The following is a 23,970-nucleotide window of genomic DNA, read 5'->3' as shown; positions in this document are numbered from 1 at the left end:
TGGAGGAATACGCAGATTTAAGGAGGAGTCCGTAATTTGCTTTCTAATGATCATGATCTTTTCCTCAAAGAAGTTCATGAATTTATCACTGCTGAAGTGAAAGCCATCTTCTCTTGGGGAATGCTGCTTTTTAGTTAGCTTTGCGACAGTATCAAAAATAAATTTTGGCTTGTTCTTATTTTCCTCAATTAAGTTGGAAAAATAGGATGATCGAGCAGCAGTGAGGGCTATTCGATACTGCACAGTACGGTCTTTCCGAGCTAGTCGGAAGACTTCCAGTTTGTTGTAGCGCCAWTTCCGTTCCAATTTTCTAGAAGCTTGCTTCAGYGCTCGGGAGTTTTCTGTATACTAGGGAGCTAGTTTCTTATGACAAATGTTTTTTGTTTTTAGGTGTGCGACTGCATCTAGGGTATTGCGCAAGGTTAAATTGAGTTCCTCAGTTAGGTGGTTAACTGATTTTTGTGCTCTGACGTCCTTGGGTAGGCGGAGGGAGTCTGGAAGGGCATCTAGGAATCTTTGGGTTGTCTGAGAATTTATACCACGACTTTTGATGATCCTTGGTTGGGGTCTGAGCAGATTATTTGTTGTGAGTACAAACGTAATAAAATGGTGGTCCGATAGTCCAGGATTATGAGGAAAAACATTAAGATCCACAACATTTATTCCACGGGACAAACTAGGGTKCGGAGACATTTAGGACAAAACCCACTGAGTCGATGATGGCTCCGAAAGCCTTTTGGASTRMGTCTGTGGACTTTTCCATGTGAATATTAAAGTCACCAAWAATGMGAACATTATCTGCCATGACTACAAGGTCCAATAGGAATTCAGGGAACTCAGTGAGGAACGCTGTATATGGCCCAGGAGGCCTGTAAACAGTAGCGAAAAAAAGTGATTGAGTAGGCTGCATCGATTTCATGACTAGAAGCTCTAAAGACAAAAACGTKTTTTTTTTTGTTGGTAAATTGAAATTTGCTATCATAAATGTTAGCAACACCTCCGCCTTTGCGGGATGCGCGGGGGATATGGTAACTAGTGTAACCAGGAGGTGAGGCCTCATTTAACACAGTAAATTCATTAGGCTTAAGCCATGTTTCAGTCAGGCCAATCACATCAAGATTATGATCAGTGATTAGTTCATTGACTATAACTGCCTTGGAAGTGAGGGATCTAACATTAAGTAGCCCTATTTTGAGGTGTGAGGTATCACAATCTCTTTCAATAATGGCAGGAATGGAGGAGGTCTTTATTCCAGTGAGTTTGCTAAGGCGAACACCGCCATGTTTAGTTTTGCCCAACCTAGGTCGAGGCACAGACACGGTCTCACTGGGGATAGCTGAGCTGACTACACTGACTGTGCTAGTGGCAGACTCCACTAAGCTGGCAGGCTGGCTAACAGCTGCCTGTCCTGCACCCTATTTCATTGTGGATCTAGGGGAGTTAGAGCCCTGTCTATGTTCATAGATAAGATGAGAGCACCCCTCCAGCTAGAATGGAGTCCGGCACTCCTCAACAGGCCAGGCTTGGTCCTGTTTGTGGGTGAGTCCCAGAAAGAGGGCCAATTATCTACAAATTCTATCTTTTGGGAGGGGCAGAAAARYGTTATCAACCAGCGATTGAGTTGAGACTGCTGTAGAGCTCATCACTCCTCCTAACTGGGAGGGGGCCAGAGACAATTACTCGATGCCGACACATCTTTCTAGCTGATTTACACGCTTAAGCTATGTTGCGCTTGGTGACCTCTGACTGTTTCATCCTAACATCGTCGGTGCCGACGTGGATAACAATATCCCTATACTCTCTACACTCACCAGTTTTAGCTTTAGCCAGCACCATCTTCAGATTAGCCTTAACGTCGTAGCCCTGCCCCCTGGAAACAGTGTATTGTCACTGGATGATTCGTTTTAAGTCTAATCTGCGGTAATGGAGTCGCCAATGACTAAGCTAATGGGGAACTCGCATTCAGACCCCTACGGGAGGATAGGACCAGAGAAGGCTGGCTCTGACTCCGACTCGTGCTTATGGAGAGAACCGGTTGAAGTTTCTGTGGCTGAATGACGACACCGGATGAGCATTCCTACAGCATTTCCCTCCAGAAGCCATGAGCAAGTTGTTCTGCTGCGGGACTGTGCGAGGGATTTGTACTACTATCTGTACTTACTGGTGGCACAGACGCTGTTCATCCTTTCCTACACTGAATTACCCTTGCTTAACGATTGCGTCTGAAGCTGGGCTTGCAGCACCGATTTTGGCCGCTTTTTTAATTTAAATTTTTTACATCTTTATTTAACTAGCAAGTCAGTTAAACACATTCTTATTTTCTAATGACGGCCTAGAACGGTGGTTAACTGCCTCGTTCAGGGGCAGGACGACAGATTTTTACCTTGTCAGCTCGGGGGATTCAATCTTGCAACCTTACAGTTAACTAGTCCAACGCTCTAACTACTGATACATTGCACTCCACGAGGAGCCTGCCTGTTACGCTAATGCAGTAGAAATCTGCACATGGTTGATGATATTACTAGTTTATCTAGCGTGTCCTGCGTTGCATATAATCGATGAGTGCGTATCGTTGCTCCAATTTGTACCTAACCATAACATCAATGCTTTCTTAAAATCAATACACAGAAGTATATATTTTTAAACCTGCATATTTAGCTAAAAGAAATCCAGGTTAGCAGACAATATTAACCAGGTGAAATTGTTTCATTCTCTTGCGTTCATTGCACGCAGAGTCAGTGTATATGCAACAGTTTGGCCGTCTAATTTGCCAGAATTTTATGTAATTATGACATAACATTGAAGTTGTGCAATGTAACAGGAATATTTAGACTTATGGATGCCACCCGTTAGAAAAATACGGAACGGTTCCGTATTTCATTGAAAGAATAAACGTCTTGTTTTCGAGATGATAGTCCGGATTAGACCATATTAATGACCTAAGGCTCGTATTTCTGTGTGTTATTATGTTATAACTAAGTCTATGATTTGATAGAGCAGTCTGACTGAGCGTGGTAGGCAGCAGCAGGCTCGTAAGCATTCATTCAAACAGCACTTTCCTGTGTTTTGCCAGAAGCTCTTTCTGTGTGCTTCAGACCTATCAACTCCCGAGATTAGGCTGTGTAACCGATGTGAAATGGCTAGCTAGTTAGCGGGTGCGCGCTAATAGCGTTTCAAACGTCACTCGCTCTGAGACTTGGAGCAGTTATTCCCCTTGCTCTGCATGGGTAACGCTGCTTCGAGGGTGGCTGTTGTCGTTGTGTTCCTGGTTCGAGCCCAGTAGGAGCGAGGAGAGGGATGGAAGCTATACTGTTACACTGGCAATACTAAAGTGCCTATAAGAACATCCAATAGTCAAAGGTTAATGAAATACAAATGGTATAGAGAGAAATAGTCCTATAATTCCTATAATAACTACAACCTAAAACTTCTTACCTGGAATATTGAAGACTCATGTTAAAGGAACACCAGCTTTCATATGTTCTCATGTTCTGAGCAAGGAATTAAACGTTAGCTTTCTTACATGGTACATATTGCACTTTTACATTCTTCTCCAACACTTTGTTTTCATTATTTAAACCAAATTGAACATGTTTCATTATTTATTTGAGGCTAAATTGATTGTATTGATGTATTATATTAAGTTAAAATAAGTGTTCATTCAGTATTTTTATAATTGTCATTATTACAACAAAAAAAGAAAATCGACCGATTAATCGGTATCGGCTTTTTGGGTCCTCCAATAATCGTATCGGCGTTGAAAAATCATAATCGGTCGACCCTTAGCTTCGGCTGGTGGAGGTCCTGACAAACCACGTCCAGATAAAGCGTCCGGAGTGAAAAAGTTGAATGAAAAAAAAAAGTATTCTGAGGAAAAAACAAAAAATATAAACGGTAATTAAAAGTAAAAACTGTCAGGTACAAAGTAAGTTAGCAACAAAACGCACAGCAGCACTTAACAGGTCTGCAAGTTGTGACTGGAATGAGTTTTTCCCCACAAGGGCTTTATTACATACAGAAATACTCCTCATTTCATCAGTTGTCTGGGTGGTTGGTCTCAGACGATCCCGCAGGTGAAGAACCGGATGTGGAGGTCGTGTGCTGCGTCGGGTTACACGTTGGAGCGGCTTGGTATATTTAACGTTCATTTATCGGCAACAGCTCGGGTGAACATTCCTGACATCAGCATGCCATTTGCACACTACACTCAACTTGAGACATCTGTGGCATTGTGTTGTGACAACAACTGCACATTTTGTGGCCTTTTATGCCTAGCACAAGGTGCACCTGTGTAATGATCATGCTGTTTAATCAGCTTCTTGATATGCACACCTGTCAGGTGGATGGATTATATTGGCAAAGAGAGAAATCATCTTTTTAAGCACTGCCACCGTTTAACCTGTTATTTCACTTCCCTCGCCAATCCCGTTACGGGATATTTGACAACATCCAGTGAAATTGCAGAGCGCCACAATTCGAACTACAGAAAACAATATTCAAGATTCACAAAATATAAGTATAAATACATCAAAATAAGCTTAACTTCTTGTTATTAGCAACGCAGTGTCATTTCAAAAAGGCTTTACGGCAAAGCAGACCGTGCGATTATCTGAGGACAGCACCCGCATACAAACACATGAAAATCATTTTCAACAGCATTCGTGAACACAAAAGTCAGAAATAACAATATAATAAATGGCTTACCTTTGAAGATCTTCTTCTGTTGGCACTCCAAAATGTCCCAGAAACATCACAAATTGTCCTTTTGTTCGATAATGTCCTTCTTTATATCCCCAAAATGTCAATTTATTTGGCGCGTTTGATTCAAAATACACCGGTTCCAACTCGCCCAACATGACTACAAAGTATCTAATAAGTTACTTGTAAACTTGGTCCAAACATTTCAAACAACGTTCCTAATCCAACCTCCGGTATCCTAAAACGTAAATAATCTATACAATTTAAGACTGGATAAACTGTTTCCAATAGCGGATAAAAACGTGAAGTGCGTTCCAGTTCACGCGCACCAAACAGTAGAATCCATCTGGAGTGACACTTACAAAGAACAGCCGTACTTCTTCATTTCTCAAAAGAAAAACATCAACCAATTTCTAAAGACTGTTGAAATCTAGTGGAAGCCGTAGGAACTGCAACCAGGTTCCTTTTAAATAYGGCTTTCAATAGAAAACCAATGGAAAATWCTATGACCTCAATTTTTTTCTTCCCTGGATGGTTTGTCCTCGGGGTTTCGCCTGCCAAATCAGTTCTGTTATACTCWCAGACATTATTTTAACAGTTTTAGAAACSTTTGAGTGTTTTCTATCCAAATCTACCAGTTATATGCATATCCTAGCTTCTGGGCCTGAGTAATAGGCAGTTTACTTTGGCCKCGCTTTTCATCCGGACGTGKKAATACTGCCCCCTATCCCTAAGAGCATTCTTAGCAACTTTCTGCTGGAGATGAAATTTAGAAATATATATTACCTTTTAAAAATAAAATCCCCAATTTCGTGGTATCCAATTGGTAGTTAGTCTTGTCTCATCGCGGCAACTACCGTACGGACTCGGGAGAGGTGAAGGTCAAGAGCCGTGCATCCTCCGAAACCCAACCAAGCCACCCTGCTTCTTGACACAATTAACCCGGAAGCCAGGCACACCAATGTGTCAGAGGAAACACRGTACACCTGCGACCGTGTCAGTGTGCACTGCGCCCGGCGTGCCACAGGCGTCGCTAGTGCGCGATGGGACAAGGACATCCCTGCCGACCAAACCCTCCCCTAACCTGGATGACCCCGGAGACAATTGTGCGCCGTCCCTTGGGTCTCTCGGTCGCGGCCGGCTGCGACAGAGCCTGGACTCGAACCCAGAATCTCTAGTGGCACAGCTAGCACTCTGATGCAGTGCTTTAGACCACTGTGCACTCAGGAGGCCTGAAATGTATAATTTCTTACATGCTTTATGAAAACAGTAGAACATTCATTGAATTTGGCTGTGTTTAATTTTATTGTAGGSTACTTTTTCTTTATTAAGCCACTCACAGTGTTTTTATTCAAACAAAAACATTTTGAACCCTTTTTTTCTATGCGATTTTCTATCTGGACTCATCGCTTCAACTCCCAACGAGCTCGGGAGAGGCGAAGGTGGAGCCATGCGTCCTCCAGAACATGACCCGCTCCTTAACACCCGCCAGCTTAACCCGGAAGCCAGCCGCACCAATGTGTCGGAGGAGTCGCTAGAGTGCAATGAGCCAAATAAAGCCCCATCTGCCAAACCTTCCCGGACGATGCCGGGCCAATTGTGCGCAATCCTTTGGGGCCATGGCCGGTTGTGGCACAACCTGGGAATTAAATAAATGTCTGTAGTAACGACTCTAGCACTGCGATGCAGTGCCTTTAGACCGCTGCGCCACTAGGGAGACCAAAATATARTTGTTTTTAATGAAGATCCGAATGRGTGTGCTCTGCTGTCTTGTATAGAATTGCCTCTTGGTTTCTGTAAATTTTTAATTCCCTCTCCTTAGGCTATGAGGCTCACAATCCTTGTGGAATTTTATTCGATGTAACTCCTATCAGGAAGGGCTGAGACCTTTGACATGACGCTAAGGSCAGCTCTGCATTTCCGTCAGTGTCTGTCACTGACTGATGTTTGTTTTCATAGCTGAGCCCTGTTGAGGAAACGCTTGAGTACACAGGAGATCTCTTGAACCCTGTCTGTGTTTKCACTTTTGCCGTATTCCGAGGTGAATGGGAGCTGATATGGTTGTAAAGGCCTTTGCTTTGTCACAAAGGTTGRGTTTTCACTAATTTATATTTTGACCAATAAGGTCAGCTCTGAAAAAATATCTAATGTGAAAAGATCTGATGTGATTGGTTAAAAGACCAATTAGTGGAAAACATAATTGGGCTGCCTGTAAACCTAGTCACACACTTCTGCACTAAAATATATTTGTTCACAAGGATTTCTTGGTGCAAGTGCAAAAACAAAGCACATCATTGTAAGTACTATTACCATGCCAGGATTTTAGGTTGTCTTGTAAGTGCAAATTGAGTGAAACGGAAATGTATTGTTAACAGGTGATTAAGATGATTAAGCTCTGGTATATCTCAACACTCCTGGGACAGTGGTAACCACCTCATTAGATACTAGATGACAATTTTGCTTCACGTTTAAACACCCATTTTCCCCCCCCGTTTGTCTTTTAATATTATTTAAAAATCATAAAATTCCACGTCAATTCATAATGCAGAGCCGGGCAAATAAGTTTTATCTACCGCAGTCATATACCCTTGAAAGTTCCTCGGGTACGGCATGTTTTTTATGTCTAGGGTTAACTACAGCTTTTTAAATGCCGACACGAAACGTTCTCTGGAGATGGTTTCGAAGCGCCATTGAATGGGCATTTTACTTGTTTGTAAAAGAAGGCCGCTTCTGAAGCGGGACCGATGTCCATCACTAGGCGACCAGAACTGTCAATCAAATAATCTTGAGCTACCTACGCGCAGCCTGCCTGCCTGCTCGCAGACCACGCCTAAAAAAGTACTTTGAAGGTCGTGAGATAATATTTAGTTGAAAGAAAAACACATCTTCTGTTAGGAATTGACTCCTATGGTTCAGTATTTTTGAAATGGAGGAGACTGATTTAGTTCTGTACTTCTGAGAAGACAAACACTCTCATCTTTCCTAGCAAGTTTGCAAAGGACTGAGGGAGAGGGGAGGGGCACAGTATAAGCAGGTCGGCCACTAGGCAGACAGTTAGAACCGTGCACTAGGGCTGTCTATCGGCAATCAAAATCTGTATCTCGCAATGGAATGCTGTATTTGTCACAAACCGGCTGTCACAAACCGGCTCGAAGTCCGTAACAAAAAGGGAGACAACGTGGAGATTAGGAATAACAAAAATATATTTATTATTTTTATTTATTTTATTTTATTTTACCGTTATTTTACCAGGTAAGTTGACTGAGAACACGTTCTCATTTGCAGCAACGACCTGGGGAATAGTTACAGGGGAGAGGAGGGGGATGAATGAGCCAATTGTAAACTGTAAACTGGGGATTATTAGGTGACCGTGATGGTTGAGGGCCAGATTGGGAATTTAACTGAGGTAACGTAAATACAATTAACAATGGTGTGTGTAGTCAGTAATCAGTAGTGCACGTGAGTGGTTGCATGCATAAATGTGTTGAAAGGTACCAAAGCAAACAAACAAACGGCCACACAAATGCCACAACCAAAATCGAACAGTGTGTCTGCATGGAGAGAGTCTCCTCAATGAATGGAGAAGAGGTGTATTTATCCTGGGACACACCCGGGCCCAGGTGTGTCCCATGTCGCTGACGACCCTCCCAGCTCCTCCCGCCGAACATCCTAATAAGTAAAACAAGAGCAAAGAGAAAGAATACGGCAGACCGAGTGGGAGGGTCGTCACACAACTTCAGTAAAACAGGGCCTATCATCAATGAATAGGCTAGGATATTCTACATGCAACAGACCATGTTAACTCGAAATGACACAACGACAAGGTTCCAGTTTAACAAAGTTTACTATACTATATGAACACACTACAAGTAGCCATTACACTCAAGGCTAGGTCCAACAACGACAAGACTTCCTGCGCATGCGCACTCTTGACTGAGTGATAGCCCCGTAATAACAGAAATATAGGGATACTTAAAACATGAACTTAACAGACCAGACTGAACACACTCTCGCATCATTTGCGACGAAAAAGTGCAGGCGAGCCAGCTTCACTGTGATTTAAATTGTGGGGGGATGATGTTTTCTTAACGTTAAGGATCCCAATTTAGTTTAAACATTCACACCCCTAATACTAGGTGTCATGACAGACCAACCAGTGAAAGCTCAGAGGGGGAGAGAATACGAGAGAGAGTGTCCACCTAAAATAACAATGGTGCTTCTGTCTTCCCCCAGGGAGCCGTGCCTATGTGCTCCTGTCACTCAGCCAGCAGGACGGTATTGAGCAGCACATGGACTTTGACAATCGCTACACCCTCCTGGAGCTGTTTGCAGAGACCACTTCCTCTGAGGAGCATGGCATCTCTTTTGAGGGAATCCACCTCCCTCAGGTAACTACCAAATCACATTCTATGTCTATGTACAGTATTTTTACTTAACGATGTGTTCCTACATGTACCTCTAGATCAGGGCTCGCCAACCCTGTTCCTGGAGAGTTACCGCCCTATAGGTTTTCACTCCAACCCTATTCCTGGAGAGCTACCGCCCTGTAGGTTTTCACTCCAACCCGAATCTAGCGCAAATGATTTTAATAATTAGCTGATTGATAAGCTGAATCCGGTTAATTACAACTGGAGTTGGAGCGAAAACCTACAGGAGGGTAGCTCTCCAGGAACTGGGTTGGAGAACCCTGTSCTAGATCAAACCAGTAAATTACCTATCGCTAAGATGTAATGTGACYTTTCCCGTGTGCTCCAGATCCCAGGGAAGCTACTGTTCTCCCTGGTGAAGCGGTACCTGTGTGTGACGTCCCTGATGGACAAGCTCAACACGGCAGGGGTGGAGTCAAGCTCTGAGCGGCAAGACGCAGCAGGCTCCTCCTCAGGGGCAGGCCACCAGCCAGAGAACCTACGTGTCCAGCGAGAGTTTGAGTTCACCATGGCCATGGCTAACCTCATCTCTGAGCTGGTTCACGTCATGGGCTGGGACCACAACCGGCAACCGCCACAGTCCAGCAGCCTAGCCCAGGGCAGGGCCTGCGGGGAGGACCAGGAGGACGTGACGCCCCGCCGCATGCTGCGCTCCATCTTCCAGCCCCGCTTCTCTGCCTCTGCATTTCCTGTCTTTACCACCTCAAGCATGGCAGCCGCCACACCACCCAAGAAGAAGACCGGCAGCGGCTTCAGGACACGCACAGACTTTGCCAGCCGCTCTGCTTACGTGGAGTACGTGCAGGACAACCTGAAGAGCGGCATGTTGGTCCGTATGCTGGAGGACTATGAGGAAGTCAGCGCTGGTGATGAGGGGGACTTCCGCTACAGTAATGACGGCTCGCCACCAGTGCAGGTACAAAACATCACACCTTGTATCAGCACACAGCTGGCTCCTGAGATCTGATTAAGYGTTTAGAGTGATGACGGAGTTACAAAAACTTTATTAACAATATCAGATCAGATTTGCTTCAATGTGATTGGCTTATTGCTATCTGCTTCTTTTTGTGGGCACAGGTGTACTGGAACTCCCTATCTCGGACCTACTGGGTGCACTGGCACATGGTTGAGATCATGGCCGCTGGCACCAGTGGACAGGGTGAGAAAGACGCCCAGGAGAAAGCCTCCTCCCTGACTGAGACCATCAAGCTCACGGCTGGTAAGAGGGGGTCACCTGCACCCACAGAATCGCACTTAAGTAAGTGACTTTCAACAGTAAAGTGGCTCCGAAAGCATCAGGGCACATGAACTTTGAGCCCTAATGCACTTGCAGGTTATTCTGTAAACTCAACAAAATGCCCAAATACTGTTTTATTAGAGACGGTCTAATATTGTTGGTGTTGTGCTCCCTTGTATGTAGTGAGTCAGACGTTCTTCTCCAAGCCTCCTGGTGGTCTGTACTCGTTGCCTTACCTGGCTGAGGGGCTGCATGCTGATGGCGCCACCCTGAGCCGGGCTGAGTGGTGGGAAGTGCTCTTCTTCATCAAGAAGCTGGAACCAAAGCAACAGCAGGAGATCAACAACATCCTGCGTCAGAGCCTGGATGAACAGGKAAGTGCCCATCACTCCATCCTCCCCTCTGGCTTCAAATCCCTCACTCTCTAATCTAATCATTCTTCCTGCTCTTTTCATGACTCTCAGCCCCCATGGAAGTTGACCGTAGATTTCATGTTTTTTGACTTGCTTCTCTCTGCTTTGTCAGATGTCAGACGCAGACGAGGCCACTCTTATCCGGCTGTCGGTGCCAGGRGAGGTGGCCCGTAAGCTGCTCCACTACCTGAAGCAGACCCTGCAGAACTCGTGTCTGTGGGACCTGCTCTGCTCCCACTCCTTCTCTAAACACTACATGCGGCGCGGTGGGGGAGGCCTGGAGGATGATGAGCTGCTGCCCGACGGCTGCCCGGGCTCCTCTGGCCTGGGAGAAGGACAGGGCACCTCTTCATCTGCTGGCACTGCTTCCTCCTTCTCTGTCATGGGCTCATTTTSTAAGAAGTCTAAGAAGGAGAGTCCTACAGACTATATCTCTGACACCGAGTCTGAATTGCCCATGGAAGAGTCTAATTACTCAGAAGACCTGGAGGAGAAGATGAAAGGTGTGGCAGTCAGTGTGTTTGAGCTTTGTTTGTTTTTTCAGTTGGAAAACTACCTCTAGCTGTAGCCAACACCTTTTTTTCCAGAGAAAGACAAGTGAAACCATTTTTGTTGTTGTAGCAAAACATTTTGCATTGTGAAAATGAAAACAAGTGTTTATTTGACAAATTCAGGTAGATCCCTCCCAATTTCAGTCCATTTGCTTCCGTTTGGTTCCTAGTGAAAACACCCCAGGATACAGGATGATTTGCATCATGACAGCCATTCTTACTCTAACATGCTTTGCCTTGTGTTTTCCCCACCAGTGTTCAACAACTCCAAGGTGCAGGGCAAGAAGACGGCCCTGGAGAAGCTTGGGGAGGTGGTGGACATCATGAAGAAGAGTGGCTCAGATCCAGTCCAGCAGCTGGCTGGGATCAAGTTTATCACCAAGGTCCTAGAGGACGAGGGGCCTCAGGAAAGGAGCACCCTCAGGACAGACGCTATCCAGACCATCCGGTAAGGCTGCTGCCTGCACACTTCCTCTATAGGGTCACATTTGACATTTGTGTCCTCCCAACATGATCTTTGACTTTTCTCTGCCCCCCACCCCCAGGGATAAAGTCCTGAAGCTTGTGGTCGACATGCTGAGTGGGCAGCCCAAGGAGAATGTGGTCAGCACCCTGCGTCTCACCCGCACCCTCATGGTCAAGTATGAGTGGAGGGTCTCCTTTGCCACGGAGGGGGGCYTCAAAGCCATCCTCTCTTGTATGCAGGAATACCCCACTGTTCCACAGATCCAGCAAGTTGCCCTGGCGGTGAGTTCTCAATCACTTTGTTGTGAGTTGTTTTTACTCCCGCCAGTTATGTAATCTAGCTAGATTTCTTACGCAGTTTTAGGGGWTGACAAGTAATGAGAACTCTGTAAAGGAGAAGCTTTCTATCATGTTTCTGTCCACGATTGGTTTCTTTCCTCCGCTCTAGACTCTGATGGTCATCACAGGCGCAAGTAAGTATAACCTTAGCAGCATGAGCAGCTCTTGTCTTCCTCTTTCTGAGTCTGGCACACCCATGATGCTCGGAGTCTTTGCCAGTATTGGCTCTGCCACCCCCGAGGGCTCCAAGGGACTGCTGGCTGCCATCCCTGCTGCCATTGAACTGATGCTCAACACATCTGGGTATGTCATTTGCACCTCGACCGGCTCTCAAAGGGAATGTTAACATGCCCAACTCCTATGATGAGACTGCTTTTGTTACAGTAGAGGTTAAGGGATATCTGCTCTCTCTCCTACCAGGTGTATGTTGTCGGTAAGGAACGGTCTGTTGGTGATCATCATGCTGATCTCTAGTAGTAAGAACCTGGCGGAGCAGCTGGTGGCCTGTGATGTCAGCACCGTGCTCAAGAAGTGCCTCGCGGCCTCGCGGCCAGAGAAATGGCTGGCCATCATCGCCCTCAACCACATCTCCATGGACCACAAGCTGGAGAAAAAAGGTGCGATTTCACTGCTCATCTGAACARACTCATCAATAAGTGCGGAGTTTCGGTTATGTATAGGCGTTCCTAGCTGGCTAGTTGCACATTAGCTTTTTTTTTTTTCTGCCACGCCTCTATTACTATGATAGTTCCTTCTAACAAAAAATAACAAAGAAAATATGACATCCCGTTCTTGTGGGCTTATGTCCCAATGTGGACAACAGGGTTTTTTCGGGATCAAAATTGGGTTTAGGTGTTGGTTGTGGTGGGGGCATGGCCATTTTAGAGGCTCTCCTGTTGGCCACAATAATACAATTTTGCTGTTTTAAAGCCAATTTCATGCAATTATACACATTTTGCCATGAGACAGAGAAATTTGATGTAAAATACAATTTCCTGCAATTCTACACCTTGCCATYGGGCTGAGAGGAAAATGTGCAGTTTTAAAGCAAATTTCCTGCAATTCTACACTTTTTGCCATGGCTATCAGAGTGACTCAAACATTAAAGCAAAATCAATGGGGGCCCCATGCCATGACAAAAATACTAGAATTTGGGATTCTCCCTGACTGTCTAGCTTTTATTTTGGTGATTGTTAGTTCTTAAAGATCTTATGAAAAAAAATAAATATATATAGTCCATTTATCTTTGTACAGTCATGGCCAAAAGTTTTGAGAATGACACAAATATTAATTTCCACAAAGTTTACTGCTTCAGTGTCTTTAGATCTTCTTATCAGATGTTACTATGGAATACTGAAGTATAATTACAAGCATTTCATACGTGTCAAAGGCTTTTATTGACAATTACATGAAGTTGATGCAAAGAGTCAATATTTGCAATGTTGACCCTTCTTTTTCAAGACCTCTGCAATCCGCCCTGGCATGCTGTCAATTAACTTCTGGGCCACATCCGGACTGATGGCAGCCCATTCTTGCATAATCAATGCTTGGAGTTTGTCAGAATTTGTGGGTTTTTGTTTGTCCACCCGCCTCTTGAGGATTGACCACAAGTTCTCAATGGGATTAAGGTCTGGGGAGTTTCCTGTCCATGGACCCAAAATATCGATGTTTTGTTCCCCGAGCCACTTAGTTATCACTTTTGCCTTATGGCAAGGTGCTCCATCATGCTGGAAAAGGCATTGTTCGTCACCAAACTGTTCCTGGATGGTTGGGAGGATGTGTTGGTACCATTCTTTATTCATGGCTGTGTTCTTAGGCAAAATTGTGAGTGAGCCCACTCCCTTGGCTGAGAAGCGACCCCACACATGAATGGTCTCAGGATGCTTTACTGTTGGCATGACACAGGACTGATGCTGTCTCTTATACACATCTAGATGTGTATAAGAGACAGGAATTCATCAGAGAAAATGACATTACCCCAGTCCTCAGCAGTCCAATCCCTGTACTTTTTGCAGAATATCAGTCTGTCCCTGATGTTTTTCCTGGAGAGAAGTGGCTTCTTTGCTGCCCTTCTTGACACCAGGCCATCTTCCAAAAGTCTTCGCCTCACTGTGCGTGCAGATGCACTCACACCTGCCTGCTGCCATTCCTGAGCAAGCTCTGTACTGGTGGTGCCCCGATCCCGCAGATGAATCAACTTTAGGAGARGGTCCTGGCGCTTGCTGGACTTTCTTGTGCGCCCTGAAGCCTTCTTCACAACAATTGAACCGCTCTCCCTGAAGTTCTTGATGATCCGATAAATGGTTGATTTAGGTGCAATCTTACTGGCAGCAATATCCTTGCCTGTGAAGCCCTTTTTGTGCAAAGCAATGATGACGGCACGTGTTTCCTTGCAGGTAACCATGGTTGACAGAGGAAGAACAATGATTCCAAGCACCACCCTCCTTTTGAAACTTCCAGTCTGTTTTTCGAACTCCATCAGCATGACAGAGTGATCTCCAGCCTTGTCCTCGTCAACACTCACACCTGTGTTAACGAGAGAATCACTGACATGATGTCAGCTGGTCTGTTTGTGGCAGGGCTGAAATGTTTTTTTGTGGATTCAGTTCATTWGCATGGCAAAGAGGGACTTTGCAATTTATTTCAATTAATCTTATCACTCTTCATAATTGCTATCATACAAACTGAGGCAGCAGACTTTGTGAAAATTAATATTTGTGTTATTCTCAACTTTTGGCCACGGCTGTACATACTTTAAGTTTACACTGAATGTTTTTCCATTATTTTCTATTTTCATAAGTTATTTGTGGCCCATAAAAACACTTAGGCGGGCCGCCCAATACTTTTCTATGCACAACCCTAGACAAAGAGGATTCAGTAAGTTCTGTTCTGAATATGTCCCCTCAGAGTTGATYGAGGAGTTGGACTTCAAGGATGCGGAGCTAAAGATGCTGGTGGTGAGCCTGAAGGAGATGACAGCCAACAAGGAGGTGATCCTGACTCTGGAGCAGCTGCTYTGTGACAACTCCTCCCAGTTAGAGGAGGAGCGCAACCAGGTGACCCGTAGCCGAGAGACCTACCAGGACCTGGTGCGCCTCATGGACCAGCACCGGGCCGACCGGGCCACACAACTCTCCATCCTCAGGTGAGACGGAGCTTTTTCGAAACTGTAACATGAAAAATGCACCCTGGGAAGTGAAATGCAATCTGGGAATTGTAGTATGCTGTGTGAAATCTATTGTATTTCTATGGTGTGTAGACTATTGCAATATACAAGCTTTAGAAATGAGCTTMTGTTTTTGTCATTTTGGAACTATTTAATTCATTAAATTATTTAGCTATAATTAATCATAGGTCTATGTCATTTGWCCCAATATTATGGCCATAGATTAGCAAATTAACCCTGACATGTATCAAATTACATTTTTCAAAGTTTAGATGTAATTGTAAAATTGTGTTTTGTCTGCTCTGAGTCTCTATGGTTTTGCGTAAGGAAATTGAAGGTATTCTTCTGTTCTTTAATATGGTGTTTTATTTTTGAAAGAAATTGAGTATATACTGGACAAAAGTATAATCGCAACATGTAAAGTGTTGGTCCCATGTTTCATGAGGTGAAAAAAAGTCCTATACATTGTTATTATGCACAGAAAGCTTATTTCTTTCAAATTTTCAGCACAAATGTYTTTATTTCCCTGTTAGTGAGCATTTCTCCTTTGCCAAGATAATCCATCCACTTTACAGGTGTGGCATGTCAAGAAGCTGATTAAACAAGCATGATCATTACACAGGTGCACCTTGTCCTGGGGACAATAAAAGGCCACTTTAAAATGTGCAGTTTTGTCACAGAACATAATGCCACAGATGTCTCAAGTTTTSAGGAAGCGTGCAATTGGCATGCGGACTGCAGGAATGTCCACCAGAGCTGTTGACAGAGAATTGAACATTGATTTCTCTACCGTAACGTCGCTTTAGAGAATTTGACAGTACGTCCAACCGGCCTCTCAACCACAGWCCACGTGTACCCATGCCAGCCCAGGACCTTGACATCCGGCTTTTACACCTGTGGGATTGTCTGAGGGGGGAGGGGGGAGTTCTGAGGAGTATTTCTGTCTGTAATAAAGCCCTTTTGTGGCAAACTCATTCTTATTGGCTGGGCCTGGATCCCTACCCTTGGCTGTGCCCCTGCCTAGTCATGTAAAATCCATAGATTAGTGCCTAATGAATTTATTTCAATTGACTGATTTACTTAGTGAAATCTTTGAAATTGTTGTGTTTTATTTTGTTTCAGTATAGAATATAAATTATATTTGATTTGCTCTACCAGTTATCAACATATTGTTCAATGTTTAAAAAAACTAAAGCCTAGTGGTTATTCTGTGACTAACTACAACGCTTTCTTTTTTTCATTTTTTTCATAGTATTGTTTCGGTATCAAGTATCATGATGCTTAACCTGGTATCGTTATCGATGTAAAATATCTGGTATCGTGACAAAACACTAACTACAGGGTTTACTTGTTGGAATGCCATGTCAGTGCCTAGATCCTGTCATCAATACTGTGTAATGAACCTCAAAGGGCAGTAGGTTATGTACAGTGCCTACCGAAAGTATTCAGACCCCTTTTCCACACTTTGTTACCTTAAAGCCTTATTCGAAAATGTATAATAAAAAAAAATGAAACCTCACCAATCTACACACAATGACAAAGCAAAAACAGGTTTTCAGAAATGTTTGCAAATGTATTATACATTTTTTTTTTTTAAACAAAAAAAACACACATTTACATAAGTATTCAGACCCTTTACTCAGTACTTTGTTGAAGCAGTGATTACAGCCTCAAGTCTTCTTACGTATGACGCTACAAGCTTGGCACACCTGTATTTGGGGAGTTTCTCCCATTCTTCTCTGCAGATCCTCAAGCTCTGTCAGGTTGGTTTGGGAGCGTTACTACACAGCTATTTCTCGGCCTTTCCATAGATGTTAGATCGGGTTCAAGTCCGGGCTCTGGCTGGGCCACTCAAGGACATTCGGACACTTGTCCCGAAACCATTCCTGCGTTGTTGGGAATGTGTGCTTAGGGTTGTCTTCCTGTTGAAAAGTGAACCTTCGCCCCAGTCTGAGGTCCTGAGCTCTCTGGAGCAGGTTTTCATAAAGGATCTCTCTGTACTTGGCTCTGTTCATCTTTGCCTCAATCTTGACTAGTCTCCTAGTCCCTGCGTCTGAAAACATCCCCACAGCATGATGCTGCCACCGCCATGCTTCACCGTAAGGATGATGCCAGGTTTCCTCCAGACGTGATGCCAAAGAGTTCAATCTTGGTTTCGTCAGACCAGAGAATCTTGTTTCTCATGGTCTGAGAGTCTTTAGGTGCCTTCTGGCAAACTCGAAGCGGGTTGTCATGTGCCTTTTACTGAGTGACTTCTGGCTGGCCACTCTACCATAAAGTCCTGATTGGTGGTGTGCTGCAGAGATGGTTGTCCTTCTGGAAGGTTCTCCCCTCTCCACAGAGGAATTCTAGAGCTCTGTCAGTGACCATCAGGTTTTTTTTCGTCACCTCCCTGACCAAAAGCCCTTCTCCCCTGATTGCTCAGTTTGGCTGGGCATCTAGCTCTAGGAATTGGCTTGGTGGTTCCAAACTTCTTCCATTTAAGAATGATGGAGGCCACTGTTTTTTTGGGGACCTTCCCCAGATCTGTGCCCCGACACAATCCTMTCTTGGAGTTCTATGGACAATTCCTTCGACCTCATTGCTTGGTTTTTGCTCTAATATGCACTGTCAACTGTGGGACCTTTTTATAGACCGGTGTGTGTGCCTTTCCAAATCATGTCCAGTCAATTGAATTTACCACAGGTGGACTCCAATCTAGTTGTAGAAACATCTGAAGGATGATAAATGGAAACAGGATACACCTGAGCTCAATTTTGAGTCTCATAGCAAAGGGGCTGAATACTTATATAAATAAGCAACAACAAAAAAAAAAATCATTGGCAAAAATGTCAACCTGTTTTCGCTTTGTCATTGTGTGTAGATTGCTGAGGAAATTATTTTATTTAATCAAATTTAGAATAATGCTGTAACAAAATGTGGAAAAACTCAAGGGGTCTGAATACTTTCTGAATGGCACTGTATATATGCAATGCATGTATTGTGTCAGGTGGTTACAGTGACTTTATATTCTCTCCTGTAGAATATTGAACAAGGTCTTGGACAATTACCAGGAGGATCTGCTTCCATGGCATGAGAGCATAGAACCATGCTTGTCTTCTATGACCACATTCATTAATGACCGTGAGGTAGGAAAGATCTTCCCACATGTGGCTGATGGCACCTTAATTGGGGAGGACTGGCTCATAGTAATGGCTCAAATGGAATGGTATCAAACATATGSTTTCAATGTGTTTGATTTCAATCCATTCCAGCCATTATTTTGACCTGCCCTCACCAMCCTCCTGTGGATCCTCCATGATTATAAACGCATAGCTATAATCCTGTGTTTTCTATTTTAGCTAATGGTCATGACACAAGTTATTTTATTTTTTTCCCTAGGTTGTCCAGCAGCTCATCCGCTTCCTGTATCGCCTGGCCTCTCTGAACAAAGACTATGCCGTGGTGATGTGTCGTCTGGGCACAAAGGAAGCCCTGGTCAAGGCGCTGGACAAGCACAGTGTCAACCTGCTTATGGTCACAGAGCTGCGGGACTTAATCACAGACTGTGATAAGTACGCCAGTCTCTACAAGAAAATGACCACCAGTGTTCTGGCTGGTTGCATACAGGTTTAGTACAAGTGCTACTATCTAACTATTCAGCAGTTATATTTTCTCTCCACATAGTTTTTTTCCCCCCAGCTAAACCTGTTCTTCAATTAAAAATAAAATAATAATTACCTTGACATGGTCAAATAACTCAAGCATAGATTGGTAACTTTTGAGCAACTTGGTTAAAAAGAATGGCATCGATTCGCTATAGGTGGCGCTGTCATGATCACTCAAATCATCATATCCGCCACCCCGTTTGACCTAGTGACTTGAAACGTTGTGTTTAGTTGTCTTTCCTCATGCTGAACAAATTTGCTTCAAGGACCCATAAGGTCCATTAGTATAGATTTCCCTCCATCTTTGACATTTGCAAGATGTGATAACATGCTAAAATGTGCAGAAAAATACTTTAAAAATCTTCTTATGAACCATATAACCTAAAAACACAATTTGGGATGTAGGCCCATGGTACAGTTGATGTCGGAAGTTTACATACACTTAGGTTGGAGTCATTAAACTCGTTTTTCAACCACTCCACAAATTTCTTGTAAACAAACTATAGTTTTGGCAAGTCGTTAGGACATCTACTTTGTGCATGACACAAGTKATTTTTCCAACAATTGTTTACAGACAGATTATTTAACTTATAACTCACTGTATCACAATTCCCGTGGGTCAGAAGTTTACATACACTTAATTGACTGTGCCTTTTTAAACAGCTTGGAAAATTTCAGAAAAGGATGTCATGGCTTTAGAAGCTTCTGTTAGGCTAATTGACATAATTTGAGTCAATTGGAGGTGTACCTGTGGATGTATTTCAAGGCCTACCTTCAAACTCACAGCCTCTTTGCTTGACATCATAGGAAAATCAAAAGAAATCAGCCAAGACCTCAGAAAAACAATTGTAGACCTCCACAAGTCTGGTTCATCTTTGGGAGCAGTTTCCAAACGCCTGAAGGTACCACGTTCATCTGTACAAACAATGGGACCACGCAGCTGTCATACCGCTCAGGAAGGAGACGCGTTCTGTCTCCTAGAGATGAACGTACTTTGGTGCAAAAGTGCAAATCAATCCCAGAAAACAGCAAAGGACCTTGTGAAGATGTTGGAGGAAACGGGTACAAAAGTATCTATATCCACAGTAAAACGAGTCCTATATCGACAAAACCTGAAAGGCCGCTCAGCAAGGAAGAAGCCACTGCTCCAAAACCGCCATAAAAAAGCCAGACCAAGGTTTGCAACTGCACATGGGGACAAAGATCGTACTTTTTGGAGAAATGTCCTCTGGTCTGATGAAACAAAAATAGAACTGTTTGGCCATAATGACATCGTTATGTTTGGAGGAGAAAGGGGGAGGTTTGCAAGCTGAAGAACCCCATCCCAACCTTGAAGCAAGGGGGTGGCAGCATCATGTTGTGGGGTGCTTTGCTGCAAGAGGGACTGGTGCACTTCACAAAATAGATGGCATAATGAGGAAGGAAAATTATGTGGATATATTGAAGCAACATCTCAAGACAACAGAAGGAAGTTAAGGCTCGCAAATGGGTGTTCCAAATGGACAATGACCCCAAGCATACTTCCAAAGTTGTGGCAAAATGGCTTAAGGACAACAAAATCAAGGTATTGGAGTGGCCATACAAAGTCCTGACCTCAATTCTATAGAAATGTGTGGGCAGAACTGAAAAAGCGTGTGCGAGCAAAGTGGCCTACAAACCTGACTCAGTTACACACGCTCTGTCAGGAGGAAGGGGCCAAAATTCACCCAACTTATTGTGGGAAGCTGTGGAAGGCTACCCAAAACGTTTGACCCAAGATAAACAATTTTAAAGGCAATGCTACCTAATACTAATTGAGTGTATGTAAACTTCTGACCCACTGGGAATGTGATMAAATAAATAAAAGCTGAAATAAATKATTCTCTCTACTATTATTCTGACATTTCACATTCTTAAAATAAAGTGGTGATCCTAACTGACCTAAGACAGGGAATTTTTACTAGGATTAAATGTCAGGAGTTGTGAAACTGAGCTTAAATGTATTTGATTAAGGTGTATGTAAACTTCTGACTTCAACTGTATATGTTTTAACTTAGTTTGAGAAAAGCTAATGGATTGGTCAAAAGATGGCTGGCAGATTATAGACAAATCAAAAATCCACTTCACGGTGGCCTATCAACTTCAATCGCTGTCATGGATGTCTCTAAGATGAACCACACTGAATCTGGAAGAAAACAAGAACTCATTCTTTGCATATGTAACGCTAATGCTCAATCATCTGCAAACGTCTTCATGAACCWTATCAGATTCACTCCAGATGTTGTATTTAGACTCATGAATGAACATAAAGGATGATAGTTCGTACATGATCGTGCTGGCTTTGTTATCCAAATGATCTTGTGTCCTTTGTCATCCTGTGAACCCTGTTCWTTGCTGCTCGCTGCTATATTTTTACTTGTGGTTTTTAGAAGTGTGACTTCAATAGGGATGTCACATTTTGGCTTGCAAGTGTCATGCCACTCTGTTGCTAATAGCTCATTTGTAATCCGTGCTGTCCTTTCTCACCAAATACAGATGGTTTTGGGCCAAATAGAGGAGCATCGGCGAAGCCACCAGCCAATCAACATCCCCTTCTTTGACGTCTTTCTGCACAATCTGTGCCAAGGTATATTTACTTTTAGCTGATTCAAAGCACAGCTCTAATACCAGATACGCAAAGAAATGGTGCCAAAATCAGGGCTCCAAACTAACATTTCCCCTAACTTTTTCAGTTGGTGCTTTACAAATCCCATGATTTTGATTGCACCCAAAAAAAAAGTATAATTTCAGCTCCACAAAAAAAGTACTTATCTTTTAAAGTAATTCTAAAGTAATCCACAATGCTTTATTAAGTGTAATACACCTGCATTGCTTGCTGTTTGGGGTTTTAGGCTGGGTTTCTGTACATCACTTTGATATATCAGCTGATGTAAGAAGGGCTATATAAATACATTTGATTTGATTAATAGACCACTGAGAAGGTATTCAATAAATAAGTTAATCCAGTGATTATCAAATCAAAATCGAATCATTTTATTGGTCGCTTACACACATTTTGCAGATTTTATTGCAGGTGCAGCGATATGCTTATGTTTCTATTTATGTTTGGGGCGGCAGGTAGCCTAGTGGTTAGAGCGTTGGGCCAGTTACTGAATGCTTGCTAGATCGAATCCCCGAGCTGACAAGGTAAAAAATCTGTCGAATCCCCTGAACAAGGTAGTTAACCCACTGTTCCTAGGCCGTCATTGAAAATAAGAATTTGTTCTTAACTGACTTGCCTGGTAAAATAAAAAAAGAACATCCGATAACATTCAAATGTTAGCCATTTCTGAGACTCATTTAGATAATTCATTTGATGATACAGCAGTAGCAATACAAGGATATAACATCTATAGAAGAGACAAAACGCTTATGCGGGAGGTGTTGCTGTATATATTCAGAGCCATATCCTTGTCATGCTTAGAGAAGATCTTATCTGAAGTGTTATTGAAGTGTTGTGGTTGCTGGTTCACTTGGCACATCTGAAGCCTTTTCTTTTGGGGTGTTGCTATAAGCCACCAAGTGCTAACAGTCAGTATCTCAATAATATGTGTGAAATGTTTGATAGTGTTTGTGATGTAAATAGATGTCTACTTTCTTGGGGACCTGAATATTGACTGGTTTTCATCAAGCTGTGCGCTCAATAGGAAGCTTCTCACTGTAACCAGTGCCTGTAATCTGGTTCAGGTTATTAATCAACCTACTGTACCAGGGTGTTTACAAACACTACAGGGTCAAGATTATCCACATGTATCGATCACATTTTTACTAATACTGTAGAACTTTGATCTAAAGCTGTATCCGTACCCATTGGATGCAGTGATCACAATATTGTGGCTATATCCAGGAAAGCCAAAGTTCCTACTAAAATAGTATATAAGAGATCATACAAAAGATTTTGCTCTGACTCTTATGTGGATGATGTAAAAAAATATTTGTTGGTCTAATTTGATTAACKTACATCTTGAATAACGTTCCAACCGGAGAATAACATTCAGATGAGCGGTGGAACGGAGGTCCTCCTCATGTGAACGCGCATGGTGAAAAACTCATCCATATCTCGCTGGGATTTCAATGGGAGCTTGGTTGAAAATCCACCAGCCTCAGAATTTCCACTTCCTGTTTGGATTTTTTCTCAGGTTTTTGCCTGCCATATGAGTTCTGTTATACTCACAGACATAATTCAAACAGTTTTAGAAACTTCAGAGTGTTTTCTATCCAATACTAATATAATATGCATATATTAGCAACTATGACTGAGGAGCAGGCCGTTTACTCTGGGCACCTCTGTGCACCTTTCATCCAAGCTACTCAATACTGCCCCTGCAGCCATAAGAAGTTAATAAGGAGCATCCAGACGCTGCATTTGATGAATTTATGAAATTGCATCTTCCAATTATTGATAAACATGCACCTGTTAAGAAACTGACTGTTAGAACTGTTAAGGCTCCATGGATTGAGGAATTGAAAAACTGTATGGTTGAAAGAGATCATGGAACAGAAGGTGTGGCTAATAAGTCTGGCTTACTGAAAATTGAGAAATTATGTGACTAAACTCAAATCATAAAAAAAAGAAAATAATTATGAAGCCAAGATCAATGATATAAAAGTACTTTAAGTTATGGGCAGAAAGACAAATTCAACTCCATCTTTTATCGAATCAGATCACAAAACCATTTGATCTTGCCAATTATTTTAATGATTACTTAATTGGCAAAGTAGGCAAACTTAGGCAGGAAATGCCAACAARGAACAGTGAGCCATCGTATTCATGCATAAAAAAAACTATAATGAAAGAAAAGCATTGCAAGTTTGAAACTTATTTTAAGTTATTTTGGGAGAGGTGGAAAAATGTATCGATCAATAATGACAAACCTGGCATTGACAACTTAGATGGAAAGCTACTGAGGATGGTAGCTGACTCTATAGCCACTCCTATCTGTCATATCTTTAATCTGAGCCTAGAGGAAAATATTTGTCCTCAGGCCTGGAGGGAAGCCAAAGTAATT

The 23,970-nt window shown here is 43.1% G+C and overlaps 1 protein-coding gene across 1 annotated transcript in view; it reads left to right on the top strand.

The window, feature by feature from the left end:
- Positions 1-23,970, top strand: part of LOC111951986 (cullin-9) — a 79,025-nt gene that overhangs the window by 8,349 nt on the left and 46,706 nt on the right. Inside the window, exons 3-15 of the mRNA XM_070434892.1 lie at positions 8,932-9,086; positions 9,454-10,041; positions 10,203-10,344; positions 10,546-10,740; positions 10,895-11,278; positions 11,582-11,774; positions 11,872-12,073; positions 12,240-12,433; positions 12,551-12,747; positions 15,038-15,275; positions 18,319-18,424; positions 18,678-18,905; positions 21,458-21,548. Of these exons, the coding sequence (XP_070290993.1) occupies positions 8,932-9,086; positions 9,454-10,041; positions 10,203-10,344; positions 10,546-10,740; positions 10,895-11,278; positions 11,582-11,774; positions 11,872-12,073; positions 12,240-12,433; positions 12,551-12,747; positions 15,038-15,275; positions 18,319-18,424; positions 18,678-18,905; positions 21,458-21,548 (2,913 nt within the window). The remainder of the gene's footprint in view (positions 1-8,931; positions 9,087-9,453; positions 10,042-10,202; positions 10,345-10,545; positions 10,741-10,894; positions 11,279-11,581; positions 11,775-11,871; positions 12,074-12,239; positions 12,434-12,550; positions 12,748-15,037; positions 15,276-18,318; positions 18,425-18,677; positions 18,906-21,457; positions 21,549-23,970) is intronic.

Source organism: Salvelinus sp. IW2-2015, linkage group LG25, assembly GCF_002910315.2.
Source record: "Salvelinus sp. IW2-2015 linkage group LG25, ASM291031v2, whole genome shotgun sequence".
NCBI classification, from domain to species: domain Eukaryota; kingdom Metazoa; phylum Chordata; class Actinopteri; order Salmoniformes; family Salmonidae; genus Salvelinus; species Salvelinus sp. IW2-2015.
The sequence above is the reverse complement of the archived record's forward strand: the minus strand, read 5'-3'. Positions and strand labels throughout refer to the sequence as shown.